Source organism: Lepus europaeus, chromosome 2, assembly GCF_033115175.1.
Source record: "Lepus europaeus isolate LE1 chromosome 2, mLepTim1.pri, whole genome shotgun sequence".
Classification (NCBI taxonomy): domain Eukaryota; kingdom Metazoa; phylum Chordata; class Mammalia; order Lagomorpha; family Leporidae; genus Lepus; species Lepus europaeus.
This window is the reverse complement of record NC_084828.1, coordinates 53,262,250-53,275,672: the sequence shown is the minus strand read 5'-3', so window position 1 is coordinate 53,275,672 and position 13,423 is coordinate 53,262,250. Positions and strand designations below refer to the sequence as shown.

General features: G+C 38.4%; 1 protein-coding gene across 2 annotated transcripts in view; it reads left to right on the top strand.

Moving 5' to 3' along the window:
- Nucleotides 1–13,423, top strand: part of DCBLD2 (discoidin, CUB and LCCL domain containing 2) — a 94,413-nt gene that overhangs the window by 16,929 nt on the left and 64,061 nt on the right. For both annotated transcript variants that reach the window (XM_062206776.1, XM_062206772.1), the window contains exon 2: nt 5,970–6,197. In XM_062206776.1, coding sequence (XP_062062760.1) covers nt 5,970–6,197 — 228 coding nt within the window. The remainder of the gene's footprint in view (nt 1–5,969; nt 6,198–13,423) is intronic.

Genomic DNA, 13,423 nt, shown 5'->3' with positions numbered 1-13,423 from the left:
GCTCTTCATTTTTGACGTATTTCTGTTAGTGACCTGCATTTGTATTTGGAATTGTTAATGAAGAAATTTTGGTAATCATTTTCATATTATTAAAATTCAGTAATATAGAGGCAGGTACTTAGCTTAGCAGTTTGTGCTTGTGTCCCATGTCAGCATGCCTGGGTTGGCGACACCTGACTCTGGATCCTAACAAGCTTTCTGTTAACAGAGACAGCAGTAATGGTTCAAGTAATTGGGTCCTTATTACCCATGTGGGAGACCTGAATTAAGTTCTGTGCTCCCTGCTTTGGCCCTGACCCAGTCCTGGCTGTTGCAGGCATTGGGGGAATGAACTGGTGTCTGGGAACTTTCTTTTTGCCTCTCAAATAAATATATACATTTTTAAAGATAATATATATACACACATATTAGTGGTGATATGACTAAAGTTTGGGGATGACTGGAGAGTTACATGCAATGAACATCATGAAACACCCAGAAACTACATTTGATTTATTAGAATTTAGTGTAGCCTAAAATTAGCTTGGATTTGCTGCGTATTTTTTTTTGTCATTTAAATATATTTAATGTTCTTTCTGTTTTCTCTAGGGATAAATAGTAAAAAACAGTCATTTAGTTCTCTTCCTGGAACAATATAAAAATTCGTATCTGGCTTAACACATCTGACCTTACACTCTTCCGAGGAAGTGAACACATGTTCTCTGAGTAATCCCCTAGATAAATCTGTAGCTGAGCAACGCAGCAGTGAGATCAAATTCCAGTGCTGTTTCTGCACTAAAATAAAATTAAAATTTGAAAATTACATTAATAGGCTTCTACCCACTTATAGTCAGAGTCTGATGATGATCCTTTAGGGGATGAGGTGGAAGAGAAGTTGACAGTGATGGTCATGATGATGGAATTGAAGGAAAAAATTGGTGATGTTGGAGTTGTTAGATTGTATGAGCTGGTCCTGTAATACCCACTTTAGTAGTAGTTTTCTTTATATAGTTAAGATCTTTATGTCAATTCTGTCTTGTGAAAATGACTAAAAGTAAGTGGTGTAGCCTCGTCACAAATCATTCTTCTCGGTGTACAAAGCTAATCAGAGAAATTGGTGATGATTCTTCCTGACCTTCTTAGTACTTATTCTCCCTAATATTGAAAGCAGTTGATCCAGGGGGAAAAGGATCATTTGAAATCTGTAGACAATAAAAAGGACCCTTTTTTTTCTTTTGAAACATAAATCATTCCATTTATTTGTCTTTTTAAAAAAAATGGGAAGTAGTAACAAGACTCTTTAGTAAAATTGTTGGACTTTGGGAGAAAACTCTCCCCTGAGTTGTACCCTTGGTGAGTAGAACAACTTTACCCTGTGGTCAGATGAAACCCAGCCAAGAATTAAACCAGATCTTCAGCCTGAGATTTCCTAGCCTTGGCTGGAAGTCAGCACTTCTTAACTTCAGCACTATTCACATTTAAGGGGGCTAGCTTTGTTTGGGGGTGGGGCGTCTTCTAAGTTGCTTAAGTCGCATTCCTGTAGTCTATCGGCTAGAAGGCTAGAAGCCAGTAACACCCCTCCTTTTCTGGTTGTGACAACCAAAGATATCTCCAAACATTACCAAGTGGGGGCCGGGAGGGATATCTTCCCCTCTTTGAGTGTATTAGGTGTCTCATTGATAAAATAGCATTTTCCAGATTTTAACTTTACTTTTAAATATTTTGAGTAGGCTTTATTTTTAAGAACTGTAAATATATACTAGGAACTCATTACTAAATTGCAGATGAAAGTGAAGACAAGATCTTCTGCTTGCAGATTCAATTTTATGACCTTTGGATGCAAAGTATAGTGTTTCTCAGACTGCAGGTGGGGGCCATCAGTGGGTCAAGAATCTGCATGCCAGCGTGTATAGCGTCACAGTGTAAAACGTTTTCTTTGGAATAGCAGAAAAACACATGAAGCTGCTGGCCTAATGAATTTATAAATGCCCAGGCTTTCCTTTCAAACTACATCATTGTAAACATAGATGTCCGTAGTAGGAGCTGCTTGGCTTAGCTGCTTATCTAAGTCGGGTTAAACTTATCAGACATTCTTTGACATACTGTTCATTGAAGTGGATCGGAGACTTTTAACCTTGGTTTCTGGTGCATATCAACTTGTTTGCAAGAGGAGGAAACTCTGAACTCCATCACATATTTTAGAACATTCTTGGCAAGTTACTTGTGGGCTGTTCATGCCCTTCCTCCCCTTCCACAAGATTCTGAAGAGAGCTCCATTTTAATTATTTTCTTCATCAGCGTGCATGCAAATATCCTGATTTTCATCAGCTAGTATTTACTTTGTTAACTTTTGTAGAAATCATGCTTTATGATGGAAAGGGCAAAAAACATTTTGTTTATTTATTGTGACTAAAACATAAACTGAGCATAAAAATTACTCCTAACATTTTACTTGTACTCTTTCTGTAAAATTTGTTGTGAAATGACAACCGTAAGTTGAATAGCCTATGTGGAGTACTTAAATATGACAATCTACCATTACAAAGTATTAGATTCAGCTGTTCATGGGAAAGTCTTGACTTTCTGCAATCCATCAGCATTTCTAATAAGTTAAAAAGCCTCTGCCTCAGTTTGTTTGTTAAAGAAATACATTTATCTTTTGAGTTATTTCATTTATTCAGTGTTTACTTTTTAGCTTGAAATGCTTCCAGGAAACATGTTTTCATCTTTTCAATAGTAATAGAATATTTCTGATGAGTTTCCTAATTTTAGAAACTCTCATATGGTTTTTTTCTTTAACGAAAGAATGTTGATGAGTCTCAAGAATTTCCTTACATTAAAGTTCACTCACTTTCACAGTACAGGTTTTATACCTGTATGTTTTTAATTTAGCTGATAACCAGCAGAAATATTCAAGGTATTTTTGTGGTAATTTCAGGGGAAATTTGTGGCTGTTTTTTCTTGATTGTATAACATCCTAAGTTTTATATTTGCAAAAGATCAGCGGGTATAGTGCACAAAATTCCACATTTTTTTTTTCATTCTACCCTTATATAGTCTTATATTATTCAGCTGCTGTGTCTAGTGCTTAATAAAAGCAGGTGTAGAGATTACTAATGTTTATTGTTGATTAAAAGCTAAGCTTTTTATGAGGGGTATTTGTTGAAGCCAGATTTCATCATTGACCTTTAAAAGTAGTCTAAGAAACAATTATTTGGGCTTCATTATCAAATGTCTGTATCAGCAAAGGATGTAATTTTTTAAAGTATTATAAAAATTTGAGTGCAGAGTTTTTTGTTTTTTTGTTTTTTTGTTTTTTTTTTTTTTAAACATTCATTTATTTATTTGAAAGGCAAACAGATCTTCTGTCCTCTGCTTCACTCTCTAAATGGTCACAATGACCAAAGCTGCACCAGGCCTGAGCCAGGAGCTGCTCCTGGGTTTCCCACATGGGTGCAGGGGCTCAAGCACTTGGGCCATCTTTTGCTGCTTTTCCCAGGCCATAAGCAGAGAGCTGGATTGGAAGTGGAGCTGCTGGGACTCAGCTGGTGCCCACATGGGTCCTGGCACTGCAGGCACAGGCTTAACCTTCTACACCACAGAGCCAGCCCCCTGTTCTATTAGTTTTGAAATGAGTTTGAAATTACTTTCTCATAGGATAAAGTTTGTGTATTCATTCAATTAAAAACATTTAGCATGGGGCCTGAGCTGTGGAGTAGTAAGTAAAACCTGCGGCAATGGTTAGAGTCCCAGCTGCTCCACTTCTGATCCAACTCCTTGCTAATGTGCCTGGGAAAGCAGCAGAGGATGGCATAAGTACTTGGGTCCCTGGACCATATGGGAGACCCTGAAGAGGCTTCTGGCTTTGAATTGGCCCAGTTTTCGCCATTTTGGCCATTTGGGGAGTTAACCAGCAGATGGAAGAGGAAAAATGTTTCTCTCTCTCCTTCTGTCTGTATTCTGCCTGCCTTTTGAAAAAAAAAAAAAAAAACTTTATTTTATTTATTTGACAGAGTTAGACAGTGAGACAGAAAGTTCTTCCTTGTGTTGGTTCACCCCCTAAATGGCCGCTACGGCCGGAGCTATGCTGATCCAAAGCCAGGAGCCAGGTGCTTCCTCCTGGTCTCCCACGTGGGTGCAGGGGCCCAAGCACTTGGGCCATCCTCCACTGCCTTCCCAGGCCACAGCAGAGAGCTGGACTGGAAGAGGTGCAACCGGGACTAGAACCTGGTGCCCACATGGGATGCCAGCACCACAGGTGGAGGATTAACCAAGTGAGCCATGGCACCGGGCCCTGTATTCTGCCTTTCAAATAAAAAAATCTTTAAAAAAAATTAGATTCTACTTGCTAGATATTATGTGAAGTCCTTATTTATAGTTTCGTAGAAGCAATAATCTGTTCTAATAAATTATATCAGTACCATATTCTTAAAGAATAAAATCATGATAATAGAATATATGTATCTATTGAGGTTAAAACCCAATGATGCCCCTTTTAGTGTAGTTTTTTGTGTGTATAAGTGCTGTATTATTCCAGAATATAATTATAAATAACTTCAAGGAACAAATATTATTTTGAAAGAATATATCCATCACCCTATTAGAGATTTATTGAATCCCATCATTTATGAAATGCTAGCCAGTAAATTAAAGAGGCAGCTGAAACTACTGAATGAACATTAATTAATGCTTCCTTGTGGGTGCTCTTTGTAAAAAAAAGTCAAACTATAATAAAAGGGACAATGGAAATATTTCATTTTTGCGAAGTAATATGCTACCTATAAGTTTCTGGGTACAGGTGCTGAAGAAATTTTTGGAGCAAATAACACCACTACCAAAATATAAAGTCATTATTCCTAGTCTTTAATCATTAAAATGCTGTTTTTTCTTTTCATTTGACAAGGAAAAAATAAGGCATTAAGGGAAGGGCAACTAAAATGTGAAATTTCATCAAAACATTAAATAAATACCTTTAATGTTTTCTAGAAGGAGTACCTTGGTGCCGCTAATATGGCATAGCGGGTGAAGCCGCCACCTGCAGTGCTGGCATCCCATATGGGTGCTGGTTCAAGTCCTGGCTGTTCCACTTCCTATCTAGCTCTCTGCTATGGTCTGGGAAAGCAGTAGAAGTTGGCCCAAGTGCATGGACCCCTGCACCCACATGCGAGACCCAGAGGAAGCTCCTGGCTTTGGATGGGCCCAGCTTCGGTCATTGTGGCTATTTGGGGAGGGAATCGGCGGATGGAAGACCTCTTTCTCTCTGCCTCTCCCTCTCTGTAACTCTGCCTTTCAAATAATAAATCTTTTTTTTTTTTTTAAAAGTACCTTACAATTAATATGGTCAATAATTTGCATAATATTTATTGCAGATTGTTTTTTAGAAGCCATTCAGCTTATCAGAGATTTTAGGAGTTTGTAATACTTGTAAATTAATAAATGAAGCTGATAACATTCTTGTACTATATATTTATTTTGAGCAATTGCTGTAAATTGACATTCTTTTTAAGATTGGATTTATTATGATATGCATACATATTTTATTTTCATTTACTTTTACTTGTTCATTTTGGAAGTTTCCTTTAACTAAATTTGTAGGTGATCATTGATTATTTCGACCTAACTTGGCTTTACATGGCTCCAGTGAATAGCTATACCAAGGATAGAGAACATCCAGTCCCCAAACCATAAAAAGCCCACAGAATCATTTGGTCTGGCTCTGCCAAGGCAACCACAGATAGGACTTAATTCAATAAATCTATAGCAGACTAATTTTGAATATGATAATTTTGTATGGCCTACAGATAATGTTATAAACTTCCAAATGGCCCTTGACCAAAAAAGATTCCCCACATGTGACTGTTACCTGTTTTGTTTAAAGAAAGTATCGATGCTATAAAATACCTTTTTGCAATCTTCACAAAAAATTCCTTATCGGTTATAGTGTAAGATGTAAGAACAATTTCTCATTCTTTGAACCTTTTTTTTTAAAGGTGATGGATGTGGACATACTGTACTGGGCCCTGAAAGTGGAACCCTTACGTCCAGAAACTATCCACAGACCTACCCCAACAGCACTGTTTGTGAATGGGAGATCCGTGTGAAGATTGGAGAGAGAATTCGCATCAAGTTTGGTGACTTTGACATTGAAGGTTCTGGTTCTTGTCACTTTAATTATCTCAGAATTTATAATGGAATTGGAGTCAGCAGAACTGAAATAGGTAGGACTTTTTTTTGTAAATACAAGTGTAATTCATTGTTACTTCAGGTTGTGAAACTAAAGCAGTTACCATTGAATAACTATACTGAGTAAGATGATATGTGGGAAACTACTGAAAATGTGTAGACAATCTCAAATTTGAATCTTCTCTGTTTATCTTGTTTATTTACTTTGCTAATAAGCCTTTGTTGGTATCTTCACCCAAGATGCCACTGCACTATTTCTAAGAAAGAGAAAATTAGTTATGTCCCTTTGAATATTTTCCTTTGATTACTTTATTTGCAGTTGAAGAACACAAGTGTAATTCACACATGGGGGTGGTACAGCTGGTTCATTTTGGAAGTTTCCTTTAACTAAATTTGTAGGTGATCATTGATTATTTCGACCTAACTTGGCTTTACATGGCTCCAGTGAATAGCTATACCAAGGATAGAGAACATCCAGTCCCCAAACCATAAAAAGCCCCTTGCTGGTTGAAAGCATGGGCAATGGATCTAAACTTCCTGGGGTTAAAAATTCTGTCTGCCCTTAGCTTGCTGGGTCTCAGATCTTGGGCAGGCTTACCTCCCCTCTCTGTTTCTCGCTTGTGAAGTAAGGACCAAACTGGTGCTTCCAACAGTACCTGTCCGGTAACGCTTGTGCGTGCATTGCTGTCAGCGGTTACCAAGTATAGCTGCGTGGTAGAGTCACCTCTGGAGACTTGAAAACTGCTGTTATTACTCATTCCCGTCTTAGACCACTTGAGTTGGAGTTGATCGAGTAGGATATAGGCTTCAGTATTTTAAAAGCTTCCCAGAAAAATCTGTGTTTCAGGCAAGGTTTTTTTTTTTTTTTTTTTTTTTAAGATTTATTTATTTACTTGAAAGTCAGTTACACAGAGAGAAAAGGTGAAGCAGAGAGAGGTTTTCTGTGTGCTGGTTCACTCTCCAGAAGGCTGCCATGGCCAGAGCTGCGCTGATCCGAAGCCAGAAGCCAGGAGCTTCGTCTGGGTCTCCGCCCAAGGACTTGGGTCATCCTGTACTGCTTTCCCAGGTCACAGCAGAGAGCCGGATCAGAACTGGAGCAGCCGGGACTCAAACCGGCACCCGTATGGGATGGTGGCACTTACAGGTGCCACAGCACCAGCCCCCAAACAAATTTTAGAACCTTTGATTTGGAGATCAGTATCTTTCTGTTAAGAATGGTGGGAGAGGGGCTGGTGCTTTGGCACAGCGGGTTAACGCCCTGGCCTGAAGCACAGGCTTCCCATATGGGCACTGGTTCAAGACTCGGCTACTCCACTTCCGATCCTGCTCTCTGCTATGGCCTGGGAAAGCAGTAGAAGATGGCCCAAGTCCTTGGACCACTGCACCCGTGTGGGAGACCCGAAAGAAGCTCCTGGCTCCTGGCTTTGAATCCAGCCGTTGAGCCATCTGGGGAGTGAACCAGTGGATGAAAGATCTCTTCCTCTCTGTGTAACTCTGACTTTTGAATAAATAAATAAATCTTAAAAAAAAAAAAAATGGGTGGAAGAATTCGTGCAAGGCCATTTTGGAGAACTAACATCACTTTAAGTGTTAGTTTATTTGGAAATATAAATATCTTTCAGATATGATAGGAACCCAGTATCCTGCTTTTTAAATCCTCATCCCTTGGCCTTCTCTCCATCTCTAGCCAAATCTTTCATCTCTCCTCTACTTTTCAGCCTTGTATCTAACAGAAGAAAATTTCTGCTCTGTTTGCCCAGCTGCTGACCTATAACCTCTGTGGTCTTCAGTCAGCTCTGGAGGCTTGATCACCATATGCATAGTTCCATGGATATATTTTGTTGGATAAACTTTTAGGAACTCACATGAATGGAGGCTATAGAAACCCTATTATAATAAGTAACAGAAGACAATTGGATAGTAGATGCCTCATAAGGCTGCATTTGACAGTGGATGATGCCACCCAAACGTTCAGGAAACAGCAGTGAAAAAAACCTGGTCCCGCCTCTGATAGTACCTTACAGGAAGTAAAGGAGACAGAGAAACACATTGTACTGACTGTAACTACTAAGTTAGGAACTTGAGAATTTCTACAGAAAAAAACGACCTAGTTTCTTCAACGTATAAATAGCATTTTTTAAAAAGGAAAAAAGGGGAGGGGACTGTTGTACAGTGTGACATGTCTTCCAGAAATAATGTGTAGACCTTGTTAGGTTACTTTGAATCAAGATCTTATTGAAGGAAGACATTTTTAAGATGATCAGAAAAGAATGACTGTTCTAAATGAACTGTTTTATCCTAATGTGTGGAGAGATTCTGGAGTTCAAATGAGATGTCTAAGATTTGTTTTTCAGTGCTTTAGGAAGCAAAGGTGTGGAGAGGGAAAGGCAAAGCAATGATAGCACACATTTCTGGACTCTGGGAGTGGGCACCTGGGAATTACTACACCTGCTGCTGCTTGCTTTTGTATGTTTTGGAAATTCTCAAAATGAAGAATGTTTTTAAAATGTTGACAAGAGTTGTATATTTGGACAATAAATAGAAGCACTGTTACTGGAGAGGAAGAGTTTTCCACACAGGTTTTAAATGGCTTGCTGGATTCTAATCATAGCTCCTGGAATCATTCAGAGTTCATTCTACAAGTCACTGAACCAGCCCAGGTTTCGATGCTATTTTCTATAGTGTGAGAAGGCTTTTTTTTTTTTTTTTTTTTTTTTTAAAGATTTATTTAGTTGAAAGACAAGTTACAGAGAGAGGTAGAGGCAGAGAGAGAGAGGTCTTCCATCTGCTGGTGCACTCCCCAGATGGCCAGAGCTGGAGCCAGGAGCTTCTTCTGGGTCTCCCACAGGGGTACAAGGGGCTGGATCGGAAGTGGAGCAGCTGGAACTGGAACTGGCACCCAAATGGGATCCCGGCACTGTCCCTTATTACCATTTCCTGTTGTGACACCCTTGTCCCATATTGGAGTACCTGGGTTTGAGTCCCAACTCTCACTCCTGATTCCAGCTTCCTACCAATGGGCACCGTGGGAGGCACCAGGTGATAGCTGAAGCAGTTGAGTCCCTGCCACCCATGTGCAAGACCTGGGTCGAGTTCTGGGCTCCTGTTTCTGGCCACAGTCTTGGCTCTTGTGGGCGTTTAGTGGTGAACCACAGACTGTCACTTGCTCACTTTTTCTCAAAGTAAAAAAAAAAAAAAAAAATGCATTCTATAAAAGAAGAAACTTAAAGTATATGTGTCTTATGTAGTCAAAGTTACACTTAAAAAATGCATTCTGTCTTATGCTTTCATCCAAAATACCTTAAGTCCTCAGCATTACTCACAAAGAGGGGAACTGAAATCTTTAAGATCTCACTTAATGAGTGATTCTATGTCTTTCACATTTTCAGTTTCCCTTTCTGTACTTCTTGGCCCCTTTCTCTATATTATGCTTTGGTCTGCCTATCATAAGGGAAAAAGGAAATTTTGTTTTTATTTACCATCAAGTTCTTGTAAAAATTATAGTATGTGCTTAATGATAAAATATTTTTTTGAATTCCTATTCTGTAGAAGTTCTGGCTAGTAATAAAAATAATTTATAGTCTTACAGTGCTGGCAATGTACTAGGTACTATTCAAAAGTGCTTTTATCAGTTTGGTCTTCCCCAGAAACCTTTCAGGTAGGTATTGTTATTACTATGTGTGCTGATGAGAAAACTGAGACACAGAAGGTTGAATAACTTGCCCAAGGTCACACCTATAGTACAAAGTGAGGTTCAGACTAAAGCAGTTTTGTTCTGGAACTGGTATCTGTTATTGTAAACCATTGACGTGCTTGATTTCACCAGATCCTCCAAGAATCCAGTAGATTATCCCTATAAATAAATAAGGCGGAAAAAAGATCAGAAGATATGCAGCTTCGCTAAGTCATATCAACACAGCTGGAATTTGAACTGAGGTCTCATTGTAAAGTCCATAGTCTCAACTATGACTTTCTTTTATAATATGGTCTGCATCTTTTACAATATGGTTCCTTTACCCCAAACAGATGAAACTAGCAGCTTTTTGGTCAACATTAACTCTTGTTTTCTTTTACCTGTTGGTTTTGATACAATTTCATTGTAAGAATGGGATAAAGAATTTCCATATTCCTTTCACTTACTAATGTTTTACCATTTCACCTTTTAGCTTTATCTTCACACCACTTCCTCCCCCTCCTCTCTCCATATGCATACTTTTGCCTTTCTGACTGTTGAAATTTAGCTTTGGACATGATTTCCCCTTACATCTGTATATTAAAGTGTTCATTTCCTGACAGTAGGGACACTGTCTTTACATAACCACAGAAAATTAACATTGATGTAATTTATGCAGTAAGCTACAGTCCTTACTCAGATTTCTCCAGTTAACCAAGTAATGTGCTTTGCAACAAAATCAAATTTCGGTTAATATATTTTTGTTTTATTCAATTGTCTCATCTTTTTTTTTTTTGCCTCCATTACTTTGGAGATTAAAGGAGAGGACAGTTCTTTGGTTTCTCAGTATTCATGCTGTTGACAATTTTCAGTATGTGGACTAATTATTTTGTAGGCTAGTCCTTAATTTGGTTTGTTTTGTGTTGTGAGTCGGTGCAGTTTAGGCACTTTCAGCAGAAGTGAACTCATGGCACACAGTGTCAGCCTGTTCCATGACTGGCTTGATCTCCTGGCTAAGCTGATAGCACCCAGGTTTCTTTTTTCTTTCCTTCTTTTTTTTTTTTTTTTTTTTTTTTTTTTTTTTTTTTTTTTGACAGAGTGGACAGTGAGAGAGACAGAGAAAGTCTTCCTTTTCCGTTGGTTCACCCCCCAATGGCTGCTGTGGCCGGCGCACCGCGCTGATCTGAAGCCAGGAGCCAGGTGCTTCTCCTGGTCTCCCATGTGGCACCCAGGTTTCTATGTTGTACCTAGTTTCTTCATAATCAATACATATCTTATGAGGAAACTCTTTGAAACGATGTAAATTTCTTTTACTTATCAAGCTAGTTTTGGCATTCATTAATGATCCTTGTCTGAATCAGTTATGACGGTTGCCAAATGCTGGTTTCCTAGTTTCATCATTTCTTCTATGTTTCTTAGATTTTTTTTTTCTACTGAAAAATTTTCCTTATCTCATTTTTTTATAAATGTGGGCTCAATGGATTATTAGGTTCATTACATGTGACTCTTCACTATCATTTTTTTAAAGATTTTTTATTTATTTGACAGGCAGAGTTACAGACAGTGTGCGAGAGAGACAGAAAGGTCTTCCTTCCATTGGTTCACTCCCCAAGTGGCCGCAATGGCCAGAGCTACGCCAATCCAAAGCCAGGAGCCAGGCGCCTCCTCCTGGTCTCCCACGTGGATGCAGGGGCCCAAGCACTTGGACCATCTTCTACTGCTTTCCTAAGCCACAGCAGAGAGCTAGATTGGAAGAGGAGCAGCCAGGACTAGAACTGGTACCCACATGGGATGCTGGCACTGCAGGCAGAGGATTAACCTGTGCCACGGCACCGGCCCCTTCACTATCATTTGTATGCCCATATTGGCCCAGATTTCCAGTGGGAACCTTTTGACGCCAGACCCTGTTCCTTTTGTGATGACCTCATCCTTCTTTACTGCCTTATATCTAACACAGGATAGTCTAGATTTATCTTGCACTTGTTCCTGGAATGAGCCATTTCTTCAAGGAACCCATCAGAGAACTCTGGTTCTTTTTAGTAGAGGTTGGTATGAAAAATTGATGTCCAGTCCATCAGTTTAGACCAATGGGCTGTCAGGCCCTATTAACAGATTTCGTAAATAGCTGTATATATTCATGTATACATACATATTTACATATGTATGTACATGTGTATATCTTAGGTCTTATATTTATCTATATTAAAGAGCATGGGTTTTTATTGATGCCTTTAATCCTAATTTAACATTATAGGGTTCATTCTACCCTTTTCTTATTCATGTTTATAATTTATTTCTCTAACAATGAGAAATCCAGCTCCCATTATCTATAATATATGAGACTAATTTAGAAAGTTCAATTTGAAATGGATTTTTAGAGATTTTTTTGGTTGTCAAAAATATCTGAAATTCATAGATTTTTTTTCATATCCTTTCATGAACTTTTTGAACACCCCCTAATATACATGGATTTCAAAATATCTTTGCACTAAAATCTTGTTAATTCTATTTTTCAGACTTTTTGAAGTATCCTTGTATTTACTTAGTCTATAACCAGAAAAGTTTCAAAATTACATACCTGTGACTCTAAATGAAAGGACCCTGCTAGGTAGAACTTGTATTTGTTTAGAATCTAAACCAGAGGACATACAAGGTTACTTCAAAACGTTTATGGAGGGGTGGGTGTTTGGCTTAGTGGTTGAGACTCACAGCCTATAGTGGAGTACCTGGGTTTGCTTCCTGGCTTCGGCTCCCAATTCCAATTTCCTAACAATGCAGAGCTTAGGAGACAGCCAGTGGTGGCTCAAATGGTTGAATCCCTGCCACCCACATGATAGCCTCTTATTCTCCCTCTCTCCTCTTCCTTTCCTCGAACAAAGGTTTTTTGTTTTGTTGTTTTTTTTTTTTTTATATAATTTCTGGAAAATGGGATCAAAAGACATTTATTTTGCAGAATAAACTTTGAAATCTATGTAGTTTTTTTCATATACACATTTTTAATGGACTTTTTGAGAACTTGTATAGTTTGAGTAACATGTGCAAACATTAGGCTTGTTCCCCTCCTGCCAACTCCTATCTCTGAGTGTTTGTTATTCATTTGAAATATGGTTTGGTTCATTTGTTTCTGTTCATCTCCCATTGTAGGTATTTTCCTCTGTCCTTGATGGTTTTCTTTTATTTTGTTGAATATGTGAAATACAAGCATGGTTCTCATAGTTAGAAATGTGCAAGAAGATATACTCAGATAAGTGACACCGTTCTTTGTTTTCATCAATCCCCACTCGCCCCCTGCAGCTAACCAGTTGTGTCATTCTGTGTTTTATTTTTTTCTACACTTTTAGTTCAAAATCCTTATCCTTTGTACTTTGCTTTCCCCACTTATAATATATGCTGAAATTCACTCCACATGACTTTATAGAGACAATCTTCATTCTTTTTATAGCCACAGGACTCTATGGCATGGTACTCTTGGTGTTTATTCAGTCAGTCTGTTATGGATGCTGTATTGCTTGCTTCAGATATTTTACACCTATAAACTGTTTTTGGTATTCTTAGTGTATGTCTTTTGAGCAGATACTTGAAGAGCAA